Source organism: Ptychodera flava, chromosome 18 (genome assembly GCF_041260155.1).
Source record: "Ptychodera flava strain L36383 chromosome 18, AS_Pfla_20210202, whole genome shotgun sequence".
Taxonomy (NCBI): Eukaryota; Metazoa; Hemichordata; class Enteropneusta; family Ptychoderidae; genus Ptychodera; species Ptychodera flava.
This window is the reverse complement of record NC_091945.1, coordinates 2,991,928-3,008,279: the sequence shown is the minus strand read 5'-3', so window position 1 is coordinate 3,008,279 and position 16,352 is coordinate 2,991,928. Positions and strand designations below refer to the sequence as shown.

General features: G+C 38.8%; 1 protein-coding gene across 1 annotated transcript in view; it reads right to left on the bottom strand.

Moving 5' to 3' along the window:
- Window positions 1–450: 450 nt before the first annotated feature.
- Window positions 451–16,352, bottom strand: part of LOC139117883 (histone-lysine N-methyltransferase 2C-like) — a gene marked incomplete at its 3' end in the record, with an annotated part of 49,465 nt that continues 33,563 nt past the window's right edge. Inside the window, 15 exon segments of the mRNA XM_070681117.1 lie at window positions 451–750; window positions 1,555–1,723; window positions 2,626–2,756; window positions 3,184–3,320; window positions 3,891–4,053; window positions 6,853–6,973; window positions 7,567–7,679; window positions 8,073–8,316; window positions 8,651–8,760; window positions 9,413–9,520; window positions 10,260–10,678; window positions 11,440–11,709; window positions 12,775–12,956; window positions 13,845–14,061; window positions 14,776–16,245. Coding sequence (XP_070537218.1) covers window positions 451–750; window positions 1,555–1,723; window positions 2,626–2,756; window positions 3,184–3,320; window positions 3,891–4,053; window positions 6,853–6,973; window positions 7,567–7,679; window positions 8,073–8,316; window positions 8,651–8,760; window positions 9,413–9,520; window positions 10,260–10,678; window positions 11,440–11,709; window positions 12,775–12,956; window positions 13,845–14,061; window positions 14,776–16,245 — 4,154 coding nt within the window.

Sequence of the window (16,352 nt, the reverse complement as noted above, 5' to 3'; positions counted from 1 at the left end):
TACTATGGTCTGTTGTTTGTCAGTTTGCTTATTTGCATTGGTTGTAAGCCATACACCTGACTTGAATGAAAGGGTTGTTAATGCTAACTTTCATGATTTTTTCATTCTATTTATTTTGTATATGCATTGCAAGTTCTAATTCTACTCCCTAAGGAATGTTGAAACACCCACTATTTAACTTGTCTACAAAGCATTTATGTGTTAAATGCATTGTTATTGTTTACATTTGAAATCTACTCTGGACCAGAATTCACCTTTCAACAATAACAACACAGTCTACAAAGTAGAGTCTGAGTTGGCAGGCTGAATACTGTCTATATCAACATGCTTTGGGGAGTAGAACAAGAAATCATGGTTGACATTAAAAACAGTCAAAAAATCGTCAACAGTTAGCATTACTAGTCCTTTAATTTACTTTCCAAACACTGACAAATTAACACTGTTCCATACCTCTTCTCCCTTTGCAATTCTTCTGTTGGAAATAATGATGATTTTCTCTCCTTTTTCAAAAGTGACAACCTCAGCTACACAGTTTGGAGCACAGGAGTGGTTGATGTAACGGGCTGGCCCACCAGTCAGTGTTGCATCAATCACATAGTCTGAGTTGATGCGGAACATGTAGACACCCCGATTGGCTTCCTCATACAGCTGTTCCCTCCTGTTGGCAACTTCATTTCTGATTATTGTTCCAATGTACTCTATAACCATTGTATGTTTCTCAATGTCACGGGCAGCGAACAGACCCAGACCCTGAAACCAATTTATGATAGCATTGGTTAGGTACATGCCAGCATATTATCACTGCAGGGTTTTCAATACAATGAAGGCAGATAAACACACTGTTATGACGTACACTATCACTGCCAGGTCAAGTCAGTATGTTAACATTATATATCATAGCCCAAACATAGGACTCTATGCCAGAGGGTAGGTGACCATTTGCTCGACATAAGGAGCACAAATAGTCTTCTGCCTCTAGGGTACATAGTCCCTTGTTTGGGCTATGTTTTATTACATGCCTCTCTTACATAGTTTTCACTCCAAAATTTTGGGTTTACATACTAATGACAATCATGTTTCTTTCCATTTTAGACGAAAAACTGTTTAAAAAAGAGAATGATTTTGTCATCGAACAGCGCATCAATATTGTTATGCATAATTTAAAACCTGATTTCCTATGTAAAACATGCAATTTCAACATTCTTACATCCAAAAGTTGTCAAGTTGAAAAAAGTTCTGGTTCACTTTCAATCAAATGATGACTATGCAGCCTGCAATGTCATCTACGAGTTTTCATTGAATCCTATAGAATGTGTGACATTCAATGTAATAAATGCCTTTGCAAGGCAAGTCAGTAAAACATTGATGTACTCTTTTCCAGTCTTCAAGTGGTGAATTCTGTTAAAATAAGTGATATGGGACATGTTTTGTTTGTACTAGTTTTTTGTCAACTTGACGTAATAGGCATATACAAACCTGGCCAGAAAAGGGATTGACAAAGCATGTGCACAATGGTCAGAAATGTACACCAGTGTTATACAGATTTCCACTGACCTGAATTCTGGAACGGGCAAGATTGACATTGTTTCTCCATTCTTGTTTCAGCCTACGATACTGTGATGATTTGGAATGGGCAAACTGCTTGGTGTAAGGAGACGCCAGGTCTCCAGTAACGGTGGATTGGTATGAACCTGATGAGCTGTTACTGGTCAATGTATGGGGTCTGTAAAGAAGGAATATCATCAAGGGTTTCAAAATGTGACACCAAGTCCTTTGAATAAATCTTAATTTTTCAATGAGACATCTTTTTAACTTCATTCAACCAATTTATTCATATCCCTGTACACAAGTCAACCCCCACCCCCCACCCCAAAAAGAATCAGGAAGTTTACCATTCTAGAGGTGACCATGTATACATGACTCCCATGATACCGTTGGGTGTTCTACACACTTGATATGAGATCAGTGACACCTGAAGCACAATAACACCTATCTCAGTAATGAATACAAATTGGTTTTCTCAAAAGGGTTTTCCTAAATGTGTAAAGCAAATGGACCCGCTAGGATTGAAATGTGTAGAATAAGTATATTTCAGTCTTGTCACACTGCCTGGTAATGACAAGTTCAAACTTTAGTGACGGAGCAGAGGTAATTTTCTGATTGAATTTGCCAGCATGGAGAATAAAGTTTGTATGTGACTGTACAGGTACATCACACAGGCTGTTAGGGTAGAATGTGCCTCGGGGTTAAATATTTGAACTCTCAAACTTTCACAAATCTTTTCTGACCTACCACTTCTAAAGCTACTTGGTGTAAGAAAGATTTTTACCATCTTGGTTTTTCGAGAATCCAAACTTTTATTTTTCTCCATGGAGTTAAAATAGGGATGGCAGCCATTTTGAATTTCAAATATCGGTAAATATTGGGTAATTTGTCTCTCTGGTACCAAAATTTGCACGGCGACCCCTGATTTTTATTCTTGATTTTGAAAGAGAATGGTTGAAAGACTGTTTGAGAAAAGTTTGAGCAAAAGTTTTAAATCTTTGATTTTCGAGGCACATACTACCTTAATACTGAACACCAATGACACACAGTTTACCACTAGATTTGATGAGATTCACTCACCTCTTGATGTAGGTTCTCATTCTGGGTTCTGAACGAGCACAGCCAGTTGGATTGATGGCTAATGGAAGTTCAATCAGGGGTGAACGACCAAAGCGGAAGATGTAGCCTTGGATTCCCTCCACACCAGGAAGCTGTTGAAACAAATGGCAAATACAATGGTTACACTTGTGACAACATTATACAGGAAGGAGAAATAGTTACTCCTTTACAATACACTGTCAAACATTCACATAATGCTCACTGCCAGATATTGTTTCTCTGTAAACCAATGACAAACCATTATCAAGCAACTCTTGTTCACAACCAACCAATCATATATTGATTTACTTCATTTTCACCAAGCCTACATGACACTAAATTTCTTAGTGTAAATTCCTCTTTCTTATGCAGTAACTGTGTATTAAGTGGAGTGAAGACATTTTATTCATAGGTGATTCAAAATATGTACTTGAATGCAGAACGGAACCTATAAGTGCCATCAAAATAATATTATCCTGGATATAATACAGCAAGAATGTTTTCCATTGGTAGAACTTTCTCTTAAACAACTCTACTTACAGATTCTATCACTCTGAGTATTGATGGTTCTGTGAGACCAAACAGATCCTCTCCAGTGATAAAACTGGGAAACAGTTTCAGCATATCGGCATCCCTCCTCAGTCTCTCAATGGGTTCCATCACTTTACTCCACACACCTGGAAAATGCAGGGACACATGGATGGTTAGAGTGCTTTCTCACTGATTGTGATGACTCAAAGGAAATTCACCACAGTCATGATTTTCTACAATGCGATGAAAGCAGTAATGTGGACAAATCATTCACAGCAATTTTTCCATGTGGAAAATACAGGATATGAACATCAATACCTCTGGGATTTAGACACTGAAATGAATTACAACCAGGAGGATATCAGGATACATTTTACTTGTAAAATTGTTGCTTTCTTTTTTATGGTAAAAAAACACACCTCAAGGTAGACCATCAGATCACACACAGCAATTATAGGTTCTGCATTGTGGTTGACAGGTTTTAGCTATGGTTAATGTAACAAAAGACCCAGCGCAACAGTTTATGAATGACCCCCATGCTGTCCCTTATTTATCTACAACCTACTTGTGTGTTCAATGGCCACATTTCTTTAAAACCTTTCTCCTTTTCAGTTTGGGTTTTCAACACCAACTACAGCATGGCTACAGCCGTACCCAATGACAGGGAACTCAGTGTGTCAGAACCTAGAGGGACCAGATTGTAGAGTTGTACCTACCTAGGCATGTACAGTCCTTGATGACAACATCATCATGTCCCTGTTCAATGACACGGATGCAGAATTCTGGTTTGCCACTGTGGTCATGGATGCTACAGACATAGCGACAGCGTTTGTTGGTGTAGCGCATACTCCAGTACAGTCTGGTAGTTTCAAAACCAACCTGTTGGAAGGACATACCAGAAAATTGCTAAGAAAGTTTTCCTGAACAGGATAAGAACTATTAACCCTTACAGCGCCGTGTCGATGTTTACATCGACAGTGCACTTCCGGGTTCCACGCCACGTCGATGTATACATCGACAAGCATTATCGCTCAGTAATGCCTAAATCAGCAAGTTGTTGCCTAACTAAATACACTGAATATCATATCCTTTCCCTTTGAACCCACTTCAGTACCATATAAGGACTAATAAAATGACATCATCTAGCTTACGTATGGAAATTTCCGGTAATTTATGCAATTTTTCTGTTTGAGGGGGTCACTAATTTTATCCCGCATATTTAATTAGGCTCACACTTACGTCCAAAGTGGCCAGTGGGACGCATTTTGTACTCTGTAACAAGCCAATTTCATGGAAGACAGTGATTATTTTGCCAGTGTATCTCCTACTTAGTGATAAAAACGGCGGATATAAGTTTTTTTGGACAATATTTACGGAGAATGGAGAGTTTTGGTGATCAGCAGTCGAATGTGATTTTGAAGTGGAGCGACGATGCATAATGGCGGCCACAGCTGATCGTGTTTGAACGCAGTGAACACTCCAGACAGTGCTCTGTGATCAAAGTTTTGTCAGCCAAAAACACTTTATGTGAAGACTTTTGTTCTGATTTTCATCAAATTTAAATCAAACTTGTTAATTTTTGAGTGATTGACAATCGAGAACCCAATATTTCTGTGAAGAAAACTTTGATGTTACATCGTGCTCGGCCTAACATAGAAGACAGCCATAGCATTCACTGAATTGTGTACGTTCCGTAGGGAAGACTGACGTGAAGAACTCGCGATAGATTTCCAACGTACACAACACATTGTTTGATCGAAATAAATCATGTATGAACTTTTACCGCCAATATCTCCTAGTTTCTTTCAATTTTGTTAGCAAATTTTGTTGCTCTCTGGTCAAAAGACATGATCATTTGTTTTGAGTAGCCTATATGTGTTGACTGAAGATCGATCGTGACACGATGGGGCAAAGCCTTCAGATCCAAACACTGGAGTTTTCGGGTTTCAAACTGATTTTAGCTGGTTGCAAAACTGAATTTTATTGATCCATAAGTCATAATAATGCATTATTGTCCTCAACTTTTCAATCTACATTGTTTGTGCAATAGCCATCACCCACCATGCCATAGCTAGATATGGCTGCATTTGCCCAGTGATCACATGCATATACCATATAGTAAGATGGAAGCAGATTGCCTGTGTATTCAAATTAATTGTTTGTGTTTACATGCCATGCAAACAACTATGATTATTTCAGACTTTTATGACACATGACATGCATGACAAAAACAGAAAATACATTTGATGTCAAACATATTCCAATATAATGAGTATACACAAAGATATTTCTGTGTATTTTTCAATGATGGTAATGGAAGATTTTCACTTTCCATCAAAACAAACAAAGAAAATAAACAAACAAACACAAGAAACATACGAATATTGGGCAACAGAGTTGTTTTGCTGCTCCATATCCCATAGTTTTCAATTATATTGTTACATTGTATTAAAAAACCATTTCTGCGTTTGTGTTCCTATATAGAGTGAAGGGAGCATTTATATTACTTACAAATGCCAATACTTGTTTGTTTGTTTGTTTGTTTACTGTTTACATCGATGATAAATCTGTAAACTTTTTTTACCTGAACTTGCGTATTTACACAAGGAGAAAATTTAAAGAAAGTTTCAAGTCTTCTGAGGAATTAGATATATTTTTTTAGAATGTTTTAATCATTTTTATTGAATTTTGAACCAAAAATGTGCACTTTTACCCCAATATTCCACCCTAAATGTGTTCAATCAAACATGTAAATTAGACTGAGAGCTTGGTAATTTTCTTAGGTGTAAAATTCATTTGGGTTATTGAGGGTGTTTCATGAATAAAATGAACTGCATGTGTCTAAAAGAAGTGTAGCATTTTGACTTGTTGGGTTCAAAAAGTCCTTGGCCAGTGGGGTGGGATGCATATAAAGTCTATGGCACTTTGAGGGTTAAGTCAACTGGTAATCACATTATTTCAGTTTGATTCTGATTCAGTCTTGTCACTGTGAAATGCACATGGTAAAGAATTTTACAACAGCATGACAGCGCTGATCAAAACATTTCATAGTGTAGAGTGAATTTTAGCCTGTTCACCCCCAATTCCAAGTAAACAGGTCCACTATCACCATTGACAACAATGAGTTCGGGCCAAACCATGGTGGTGAAAGGGTTAAGATTTCAAAGGTCTTTGTTTAGAATTTTACGATCACTTTTGGAAGCAGAAATACATCAGATTGCCCACTGTGGACCGTTTCTTTTATTATCCTCACATGATCATGTCAGTGTCATCTGACAATTTATTGTAGGATACACCACCTAATCCTGTGAAATCATTATTACCTGCTCATCACACTGACAATAACACATTGCCTATTTCATTCATACCATTTCATTGCCATATACTTTACACAATGACAAAGCTGTTGTGTTGAATCACTAGACTGGATCACTGTGAAACTTGAAATGAAGGAAAAAACTGAAGGAATAACAAAGTTTCCCTTTCACTATCTCTGATCCACTCTTTGTCTGTCTGTTCCTCCTCTCTGTTCTCCAATTAGTATTTTTGACCAGCAAAGGCCCTTGTCTTCATCATGGGTTAATTATGGTATGGTGAAGTAATTACTGACACAAAGAGACAGAAGAGTCAGTCAGTCAGTCAGTTGGTCAGTAACGATGAGATCTGAGCAGTACTTACAGGGTATATGGCAGTCTGTGAGTGGAATACTTGGAGTTGATGTGGCAGTAGCTGTCCCACAGAATGGAAGATTAAACTTCCAATTCGAAGTGTATGTTTCTTCTCTCCTTGGTGCATAATACTGTGTGAATCAAGACATTGACAAGTCATTCACTGTTTACACTGTTTTCATGTTGATTGTGATGAATTACTTTTCAAAAGAATAGTTTCAAAAGACTAGGACAAAACCTTACAGAATTTTTTAACATTTTGAAGAATTCTTGACGTTGAAAAAATTACAACACTATTGAAGTTACTATAGCAGGAGACCTTGGTGGTAGTGATTTATGCTGAAATCTGACAGACAATGATTTCAAATATGGACTATCTGCATGTCAACCAAAAAACAGAGTCTCAGTTAACCACTGCCGGCCTACATCACAGACGACGTATGTTCCCTGAAGGTCTGGCATGACAAAGGTCTAGATATCACTTTAACCCTTTCACCACCATGGTTTGTCCCAAATCCATTGTTTTCTATGGTAAAGTTGGACCTGTATACAGGGAACTGGGGGTGAAAGGGTTAAAAGTTATATTAATTAATCCGGGCTTGTACCTATTGTTCAAGTAGGCACAATCCATCCATCTTCTGAAATACAGTCATGTATATCTACATCATATCTACATCATAACATACGCAGCTTGTCATAAAATTTGGCACCACTATTTACTCACCTTGCGACCTGTTTGTTCTCATCTCGACTGATGTAGACACGACGGTACACAATGTGTGTTCTGAGTTCATTCTCACTCTGTCGTGATGGGCAATGGAGTGGACACAGCATTGTCTGTGATGAAGGTGAAAACACAAATTCAGAATAAAAAGCTTTAGGTGTCATAATGATGACCAGTATGTTTATTTCACTCTGATTTGGGATAAAAGCAGTGAAAAATTTCAACTGACTTGACATCAATCCTCATTTCCCTATCTGAGGCTTTGAGTACAGATAAGCTTGTTCTACCCATATCAACTGACAGTAGACTGAACTCTTTGTTTGCAAAAGCTGACTACTTAATGATAATCTCCTTTGGTTGATACAGCATTAATCAAGACTGAAGCTGTAAAATTTATTTCAATCTGTGCAGTGACCGTTCCTGAAATTTAGAGAAGTGATTCCTGTGCAGTGAAGGATATAGGCAAGGAAAACAAAATAGAGGTGAAAAATGTCAGGAAAGCTCACCTTATCTTTGAAGAAGATACACTTATCTCTGATGGCACATCCAAAATGATAAATATTAGTACAGCGGAACTTATGGCAGCCGACAGTAGCTCCAATTTTACTACAGTAGCAACATTTCATGGCAACACCTCTCTTGTGGGCTTGTTCTACATTGATGAGAGCTCCATTGAGTGTCTCATAGACTTCAGCTGACCACAGCGCACAGTTCAAGTGTACCCACACATCAACATCCATGTTGAGAAGTCTGTGATGGGGACAACACATGATTATAAGGTAAATTTCAGCTTGGAAGAAAACTTCATCAATTATTTGTCAAACATCCTTTAGTACTGATGTGTTTGAAAAGCAGTGCTGTCATCTGTACAGATCTCTTCTCCCATGAGGAGAAAAGTAGACACCATTAAAATGTGCACAATCTTAAAAGTTGTAAATATTGATCAGAACACTGGCTTTACACAACTGTACCTGTCTCATATCAATTTCATATATAACAAGAACACTGACATTATATACAGTGTAAAACTAGTGTTCTTCACTGAGAGTTGTAAAGTCATCAAGTAAATTGTAGATGTGCATACCTTGCTGGTCCATCTGTAGAACCATCTCCTAACTCACCACAAAACACACACTTCCTCTGGTCAGCCAATGAAGCATATGCCTGCAGTGATGTGCCTAGCTTGTTCATCAGCTGTAAGAAAATAAATATTGGATAGTGTGACAACAGATAAGGCATTCAGAAGAATACCTGTGCTCAGAGGTAACATCAGGTAAAGGCATTCTTGAGATGCAACATTTTTAAGGTAAATAACTTGACATGTCATTGAGGAGGATCTGGAAAATTTTTGACAGGATGCCATGGATATTTGAAGAAATCCAAACAATCACATCCCAGCACACCATGATAAGAGTTCCAGTTGTGATTTGAAGTCATACAAATCTTAACACTTTTCTTCACTGACACGCAATGCTAGATTTGATTGCTTTTGGGACAAAAAACCATGCACTAAATTTGATCATTCCTTTAGTTTGAATGTTAAACCCTTTATTGTTGTGTCTGTACTAACACCAGTACCCCATAGTAATTGAAAAGAAAAAAGTGAAATAAGAGTGCCTAAGTTGACAATAGTCAAGTCTCAACAGCTGTGAAAATATCATTACATTTTATGTACTGTTACACATATTGTCCTCAATATTCAATCAGTGTTCCATAATCTGCAACAATCTTAAGATAAACTTTCATCAATTTGCAATGTGTGACTGAAGCATGGAAAAGAATTGATAGCATCTGAGCCAGCTCAAGTTTGGTTGACTGTTAGGAATTGAAAGTTAAGTAGACTCACATCATCTATATCCTCCTCACAGTGTGGTTTGTACTTTTTAGGCGGTAGGATACTAATATGCCATTTCTTCCATCGGATATCCTTCCATTTCTTAATGATTGGATGCATCTGTAATAAGAATGACGTAAGACACAGTCATGCATTGTTGAAGAATTTCACAACAGAGTCAGAAATTGTGATGGCAGTTTTTCAATCTGAAAGAAAAGTAAGTGGAATTATGAACATTTTTGCAAGCCTGTCTGTCTGTCTGTGTATCACAGTGACAGTTTATCACTGCCAGAGTCTGTTATCATCTAAACATAAAGACAGCTTATGTGGAAGAGTTTGTAACCCTTTCCACCACCATACTTTGGTATAATCCATTGTTTTCAATAGAATGGGCGGACATTCATACATAGAAAGAGGGGTGTACGGATTTACTTCCCAGGTCAGACAAACTGACAGCATGAAGTAACTCCACATAGAATGTCTTTATGCGTATTTATGATTTGCCATTGAAAAGAATAAAATTACAGAGTTTAGCAATTCAGTGTATTGCTAAGGTTGGGGAACATTGGTAAATGATTTGGGAACCCTGGTAACATTTCTGCTGTCCCGTAATCTGATTGCATTGATATACCAAGGGGATCCCCGGTAAAATGACTGAGGAACCCTGGTAACATTTACCGGGGTACGGGCCTTAACAAAAACACTGCAATTGCTAATAATATGTGTCACATCAGCTATGAAAATACACACACCTGTACCACAACTGATAGGTCAGAGGGTATAAACAGTACATTTGTATCAGTTTTACACACACTGCAGTGGATGACCTGAGAATGATTGCATAGACTTTGTTACTTACATCCTCTGAACCATTCTTTCTCCTCCTGAAGTGACTTTTATTGCTCTGTTTTGGTTCCTCCTTCAAGATCATCTCTGACTGTCCTTTCAGTGAGGATTTCAGCAGAGTCTGTGATTGTTCTTGGCTTGGCAGCTTGGAGTCTGGGTCCTTGCTAGTGTGGTTGACCACGGCTGCAGCGTGTTCCGGAACGCTGCGCTGCGTCTGCTGTGCAATGGCAAACTGCATGTAGCAACTAGTACTGCAGAAAATAATATCAGCGTCTCTATCGTTCATTGCCAGGAAGTCAGATGGCTTCTTCCTAACTCCCTCTCCAAGGACGACAACATCACAATGCCTACAGAACTGAGTCTTGGCTTGAAGTAGACTCTGGAGATTACTGGGTTTGTCCTTCTTGGAGGTTTGTGCTTCTGACTGTGATTCTGATGGGAAACCGACATGGTTTACAGTAAGAAAAAAATTCTCAGTAAAATGTCATGGTTTGGTATTAAAAAAAATAAATCAAGTCAAGGTAAGATCTTGAAAAGAGGTCTTCAAAGGTTTTTAGAGATTGTCAGCTGTATTCATCCAATACTTGATAAAGGAACATCTACAGACTTCATTGTAGACAGTTTTCATAACTTTTAAGTTGTAAACCATTGTATTTAACCCTTGAAGTCTTACCCATGTTTTACTTTCTTTGACTGACTAGTCGCAATGTGAATGATCTTTGCATATAATACCACCTAAGACAGTATTTTTCATCATAGTAAATATTAAAGCAAAAGTCATGTACACTGGGGATGAAAGGGTTAGTTCACCAAATGGCAAGAAAGCAATCATAACGTGCAAAGACATTTGAGTATTTGAGTCTTTTTCTGACCTGAGACTTTTATAGCAAGCTACACAAAAACAAACTCAAAGAAAAGTTTGGCAGGCATCTGACTTGAAGAACCATGTTTCTTCAGAAGAAATATGTTTAAGGGCGCTTCAGCTGAGCTAATGATTATTTCTCCTCAAATTTCAGTTATAAATGCTACTTTATACACTTATTCGTCACAGATAAATCCTGGCTATACTCAATCCCAACAGTCACACTATCACAACTATCAAAGCAATTCACAGCAGTCTCTCTCACAAGTCCATTGTTAGCATCACAAAACAAACAACACAAATTCTTAACCTCTTGCAGTACTCTGCCTACCTTCTTTGGCTTGCTTTTCCGTGGTTTCACCACTGACTTCATAACTATTGGGTTCTGGAATGTGAAGCAGATCAGCCACTGCTGCCACAACACCCTTCACATCTTCAGCTGCAGTCACTGATAACTCTATGGTAACTGATGATGAGTTGGCTTCTGATTTGGCGGGTGTACTGCTAGAGGTAGTTGTTGGCATAGACAGACTGGTCACTGTTGTCATTGGCAGTGACGACGTGACAAGGGGTGAAATTGTGCTGGTTTTGATTGGCAGTCCTTCATGATGAACACCAAAGGAAAAATATATCCGTTATCATGATCCTTGGTGCAGGATTGTGAATTTCATATGATACACCCCATAGCATTTACTATTTTTCACAGAGTAATAAGGGAATATGCACTTTAAATGACAAATATAGTCTTTCATGGTAAAACTCACACAATGTCTACAGATAGTTGAATTGTTGAGTGTTCTCAGTGGTATAGTTTTGCAATAAAAAACTCTGACAACTTTTTGCAAAACTTTTCATTACTGCTGTCCTTTTCATTACTGCTGTACAGTTAACTGGCTCTAGTTGTACATTTTCTGTTCATAATGTTGATGCACAGACCACATCTTGAAACATTTTGATCAGACAGAGATGTAAAAGGGCACTGGTGATGGCCTTCACTGTACATTCAAATTTGAAATGACTCAATCTACCGGAGAAACCCAAACAATGGTAGATTTTCTGTGCCAGCACTACACATATGCTACAGAATTCAGTACACATTGCTGTGAATACATTAGGAATATCGGCATGGTATTCACCTGTGAATAGCTCAGATACGGTAATTCATGCCCCAAAAACAAAATTTAACATTTTGCTGTATGTTATGGAAACTTTAAACCACTCTCTTTCATAATTAAGAGTAGAAATCAAGGGTGACCATGCAAAGTTTGGGACTGGTGAAACATTTATCTGAAAATTTACAAATATTTATATTTAATATCTATGGGAATACTAAACTTCTGATTTTCACAAGAACAAGAATTAGAAACTTGATAACACAACAAGCTTTATCCATACAGGCACAGATCAGTAAAACGTTATTACACAGTAAGAGTTACAAAAATTGTTTATGGTTTCTAAGTTGCTATTGGTAGCCTGACACAACAAATGCTTTGATAACACACTGAATCCTAAAAGCGTATGTTTGATCTGTTTATTGTTTGTAATGTATAAACAATGAGAATGGAATTAGACCCTGGGTTTGAAAAACCTGCCTTTGCATAGGATGTCTCAGATAAGGTCAAGCCTGGCTATGTGTGTGAATATATATATTAGGAGTGTTTCTCACCTCGTCTTGTTGGTGTAGGTTTGAGAATTGGGAATGTTGGTGATGGACCACGAGTGCCAGCATCTTCAAGTTCCTTGGCTATCACTTTCAATCCTTTCAAATATGCTGGTTCATCATCTTCAACACACTCTGGTGATGATGATGGTACTGTACTGCCTGCCCTGCTATCACTCCCTGACAACCTGATGAAAAGAACAGCATAAGTAAATTCTGTAGGGAAGGTTCCTGGGTAGAGGATCAGTAACAGCAAGTTTATGAACAGAATACATTCTAGTGTTTTATCAAAGATTTGATCCACAGATCAGTAGCACTGCAGTCTACATTCTCACAAGAACTCTTGTAAATTGAGGTATGTTTTGCGATTGATAGGGGGGGGGGGGGCAATATTGTCAACTCTACATAATTTTCGGGTCTTCTTTCTTGGGTAGTCAATTCGAAGTTGACCCCACTATACTTTGTCACACAATGATTCCATACATTTTGGACTATATGCAAAAGTGAAATTTAGCATGATCAATATTTGTACAACAATGATTGTATGAAGAACAAATTTCATGGATTGCTGGACTAAACTTCTTTCATAGCTCCTTACTCAATCCGTCAGTTGGTACAGCAACATACTTTCTCCTTGTCCTGATTTTTACGATTGCTACATCACTAAGAGTAACAACTGAAAACAGTTTGACTGTATGGAAAGGGTCATCAGAATAGCTCTTTTACCAGTTCCATGATGCACTGCGCGCCAGGGTATACAAAGCTTACATTACGCATAAAACTTTTTAGCCATAGGATATGTGCAGTGTATGTTATTCCTAGAACTCTATGACAGATTACACCCTGACCTATATTTTCGTCGCTGATGGTTAGAATATACACGGGGCATTATTTGGCATTGCAAATTTGTGTCATTCTTGTATAACAATCGATTGTACGACACAAATCAGTATGTTTTCGTTGTTTTGAGTGTACAGTATATACAGTGGTTGATATAGCATAGCAATGCATTATGGGAAACTGGGAAAAGGTCTATTGCGATGTAAGATTGGATGTAAACTCAGCTATCTAGTTACCTTGGGTTGCTGTCTGATGTTGGCGGAGGTGTGGGCAGTGATGGAGGAATGTCAATGTCTCTGCCAACATTCAGTTGTGGGTTGACCGTTTTGGTGATTGTCCTCTGGTGAACGCTCAAATCCTTCATCACCTCATCCGCTGTTGTCATGGTGATATCTGTTCCTGGAACGACAGATAATTGGTAACGCCTTGGCTCTTTGTTGGGTCCCAGGAAACCTGTACACCAAGGACATTGCAATAATGAAGAAAACAAAATACAACCACACGATGACAAAAGCAGTTGACACAGCATGCATTGGATAGTTATGCATTACAGAAGGATAGATAGTAGATAATGAAATCAAAGAAAGCATTTACCATTACAAAATACATATAATAATAAACAAAATTCTAAAAAATAAAACAATAGGCTAAAGGGGTATAAGAAAAAGAGCTTGACTTCACACAAGCTAGCGAGGAAATTGATGAGCTATCTATGAATGTGCAAATTAAAGAGAGCTTAATACAGTACAGTACACAATGGACAAACTTGATTCACATGACCACAGCAGTCAACATAGGTATAGATATGTCCATACAGTGAATACTGATTGGGCTGGCTGTTGTTTCTTCAGTACATACAGGTTGTTTAATGAATGCAGGTTTGAAATCAAATAAAATACACAGGAAATTTGCACAGAAACCTTCAGCAAAACATCAGCACAAACATTTTTGATACATGAAAGAAACTGCTATGTTGCTTCTGACTGTAGATTCCCCAATCTATGTGCAGAATATCATTACTGATGCTATTTATGACATACGTAAAAATCAAAATACAGTTAAAAATGGACAGCCTGACATATGTACACTGAGATTGAATTCTACCTGTTCAAAGATACATAAATAGCACTTTACAATAGTGTGTTGATTGGTGTTGAGGGCACTTACTGGAATTATCATGGCCTTGTCTCATCTGACTCATACCCAGCATCCTGCGCTGTGATAGTTCTGATGGATGTGCATGGCCATTCACCATGGGCACAGATATCTTGTCAGGGGGTGATGGCGGTAACGATGCTGGCGGCGTTGGTGGATTTGTCAGTGGTGGTGGTGGGCCAAATGGAAAGTGGGAATAGTAATCTGGTATTCCATCTATTGTTGCATTTCCATACGGACCGCGTAGCTGGTTTTCCCCAGGGAGTGTTCCACTGCCAAGGATTGGGCATAAGGAGAAATTGACGCTGACTTCAGGTTCACAGAGTGGTAACAATGGCAGTTGTTTAATGGCATTCATTAGAGATTTGGATTCATCAAGGATACCATCCTCATCATCTAGAGATGCTTTCCTCTTCTTACTTTTGTCGCTGACTTTATTATGCTTTGGAACTTTTCTCTTCTTCTTCTGTGTCACCTCCGGGACTATGGCTGGCTGTTCTCTCTGCCTTTCAAGTTCCTGTCTATTTATCTCCATGAGGATTTCACGATCTGAAACACCCGCTTTGAGTTTCTTTGCTATCCAGTCAGAGTCGTTTTTAGGTTTGACGTACGGCAACTGTTCTAACATTTCAAGCTGTTTCTGCTGCTCTGGAGTAAGAACAACGTTTGAGACATCATCCTCATCCTCAGCTGTCCCTGGTGGCTTTGCTGATTTCTCTTTTGCATCGGATGTTGACGCATCTGCTGGTGTGGCTGCAACACTGGTAGTTGGTGTCACTGACGTAGTGTCTGTGTTGCTACTAGCCGCTGTGGAACTAGGGAGAGACTGTGGTTGTGGGCCACTCTGGTAAATTGCAGGACCCTGTAGCAATTGTTTCAACAACAAATTCTGCAGCGGTTTGGAGTCTTTCTTTCCGTCACCCTTATCATCCTTTGAATGATTGCTGTCTTCTTTAGTAGAATCACTTTTCACAGACTGGCTGTCTGATTGTTCTATTTCTAGTTTTGCTACTTCTGCTGCCATATTATCTTGGCTTCCTTCTGCCCTCGTTGTATGGATATCCAAAACAGGAGATGCACTGATTTGATTGTCATTCTGTACCAAGGGATTCATAGGCACATTCATGTTGGTATTTTCATTTGGCATTGGCAACATTTGAGTCCTATTGTTCAGCATCATCCCTGGTTGGTTGGCCCTGACACCGCCATCATCAAGATGACGCAAAGGCTGAGTGTTTCCAAAGTCCAGAGCATCTGATGGCATGGGTGTAGCTGGCGGCAAATCATACGGATCAACTTCATCTTTCTTTTTCCTTCTGGCGCGTTTCTTTTTCTTCTCTACCGGTGGTGGTCGCATATCTGGTCCAGGGTAACTGGGAGGGACTGGAAATCCACCATCCTGACTGCCTGGTGGGAAGTTTCCGAAGCCAGAAAGTCCTGGTTGCATAGGTGGTATGGTATTGCCTTGGGAGGGATGGGTCCCTGTTGTGGCATTCCAGCTTGCATTGGCATCATGTGTCCACCTTGGTTTCCTGCTGGGAAAGGCCTTCCAGGAGGGAATGGTCCCTGTGGCATCATTTGCTGAGTTG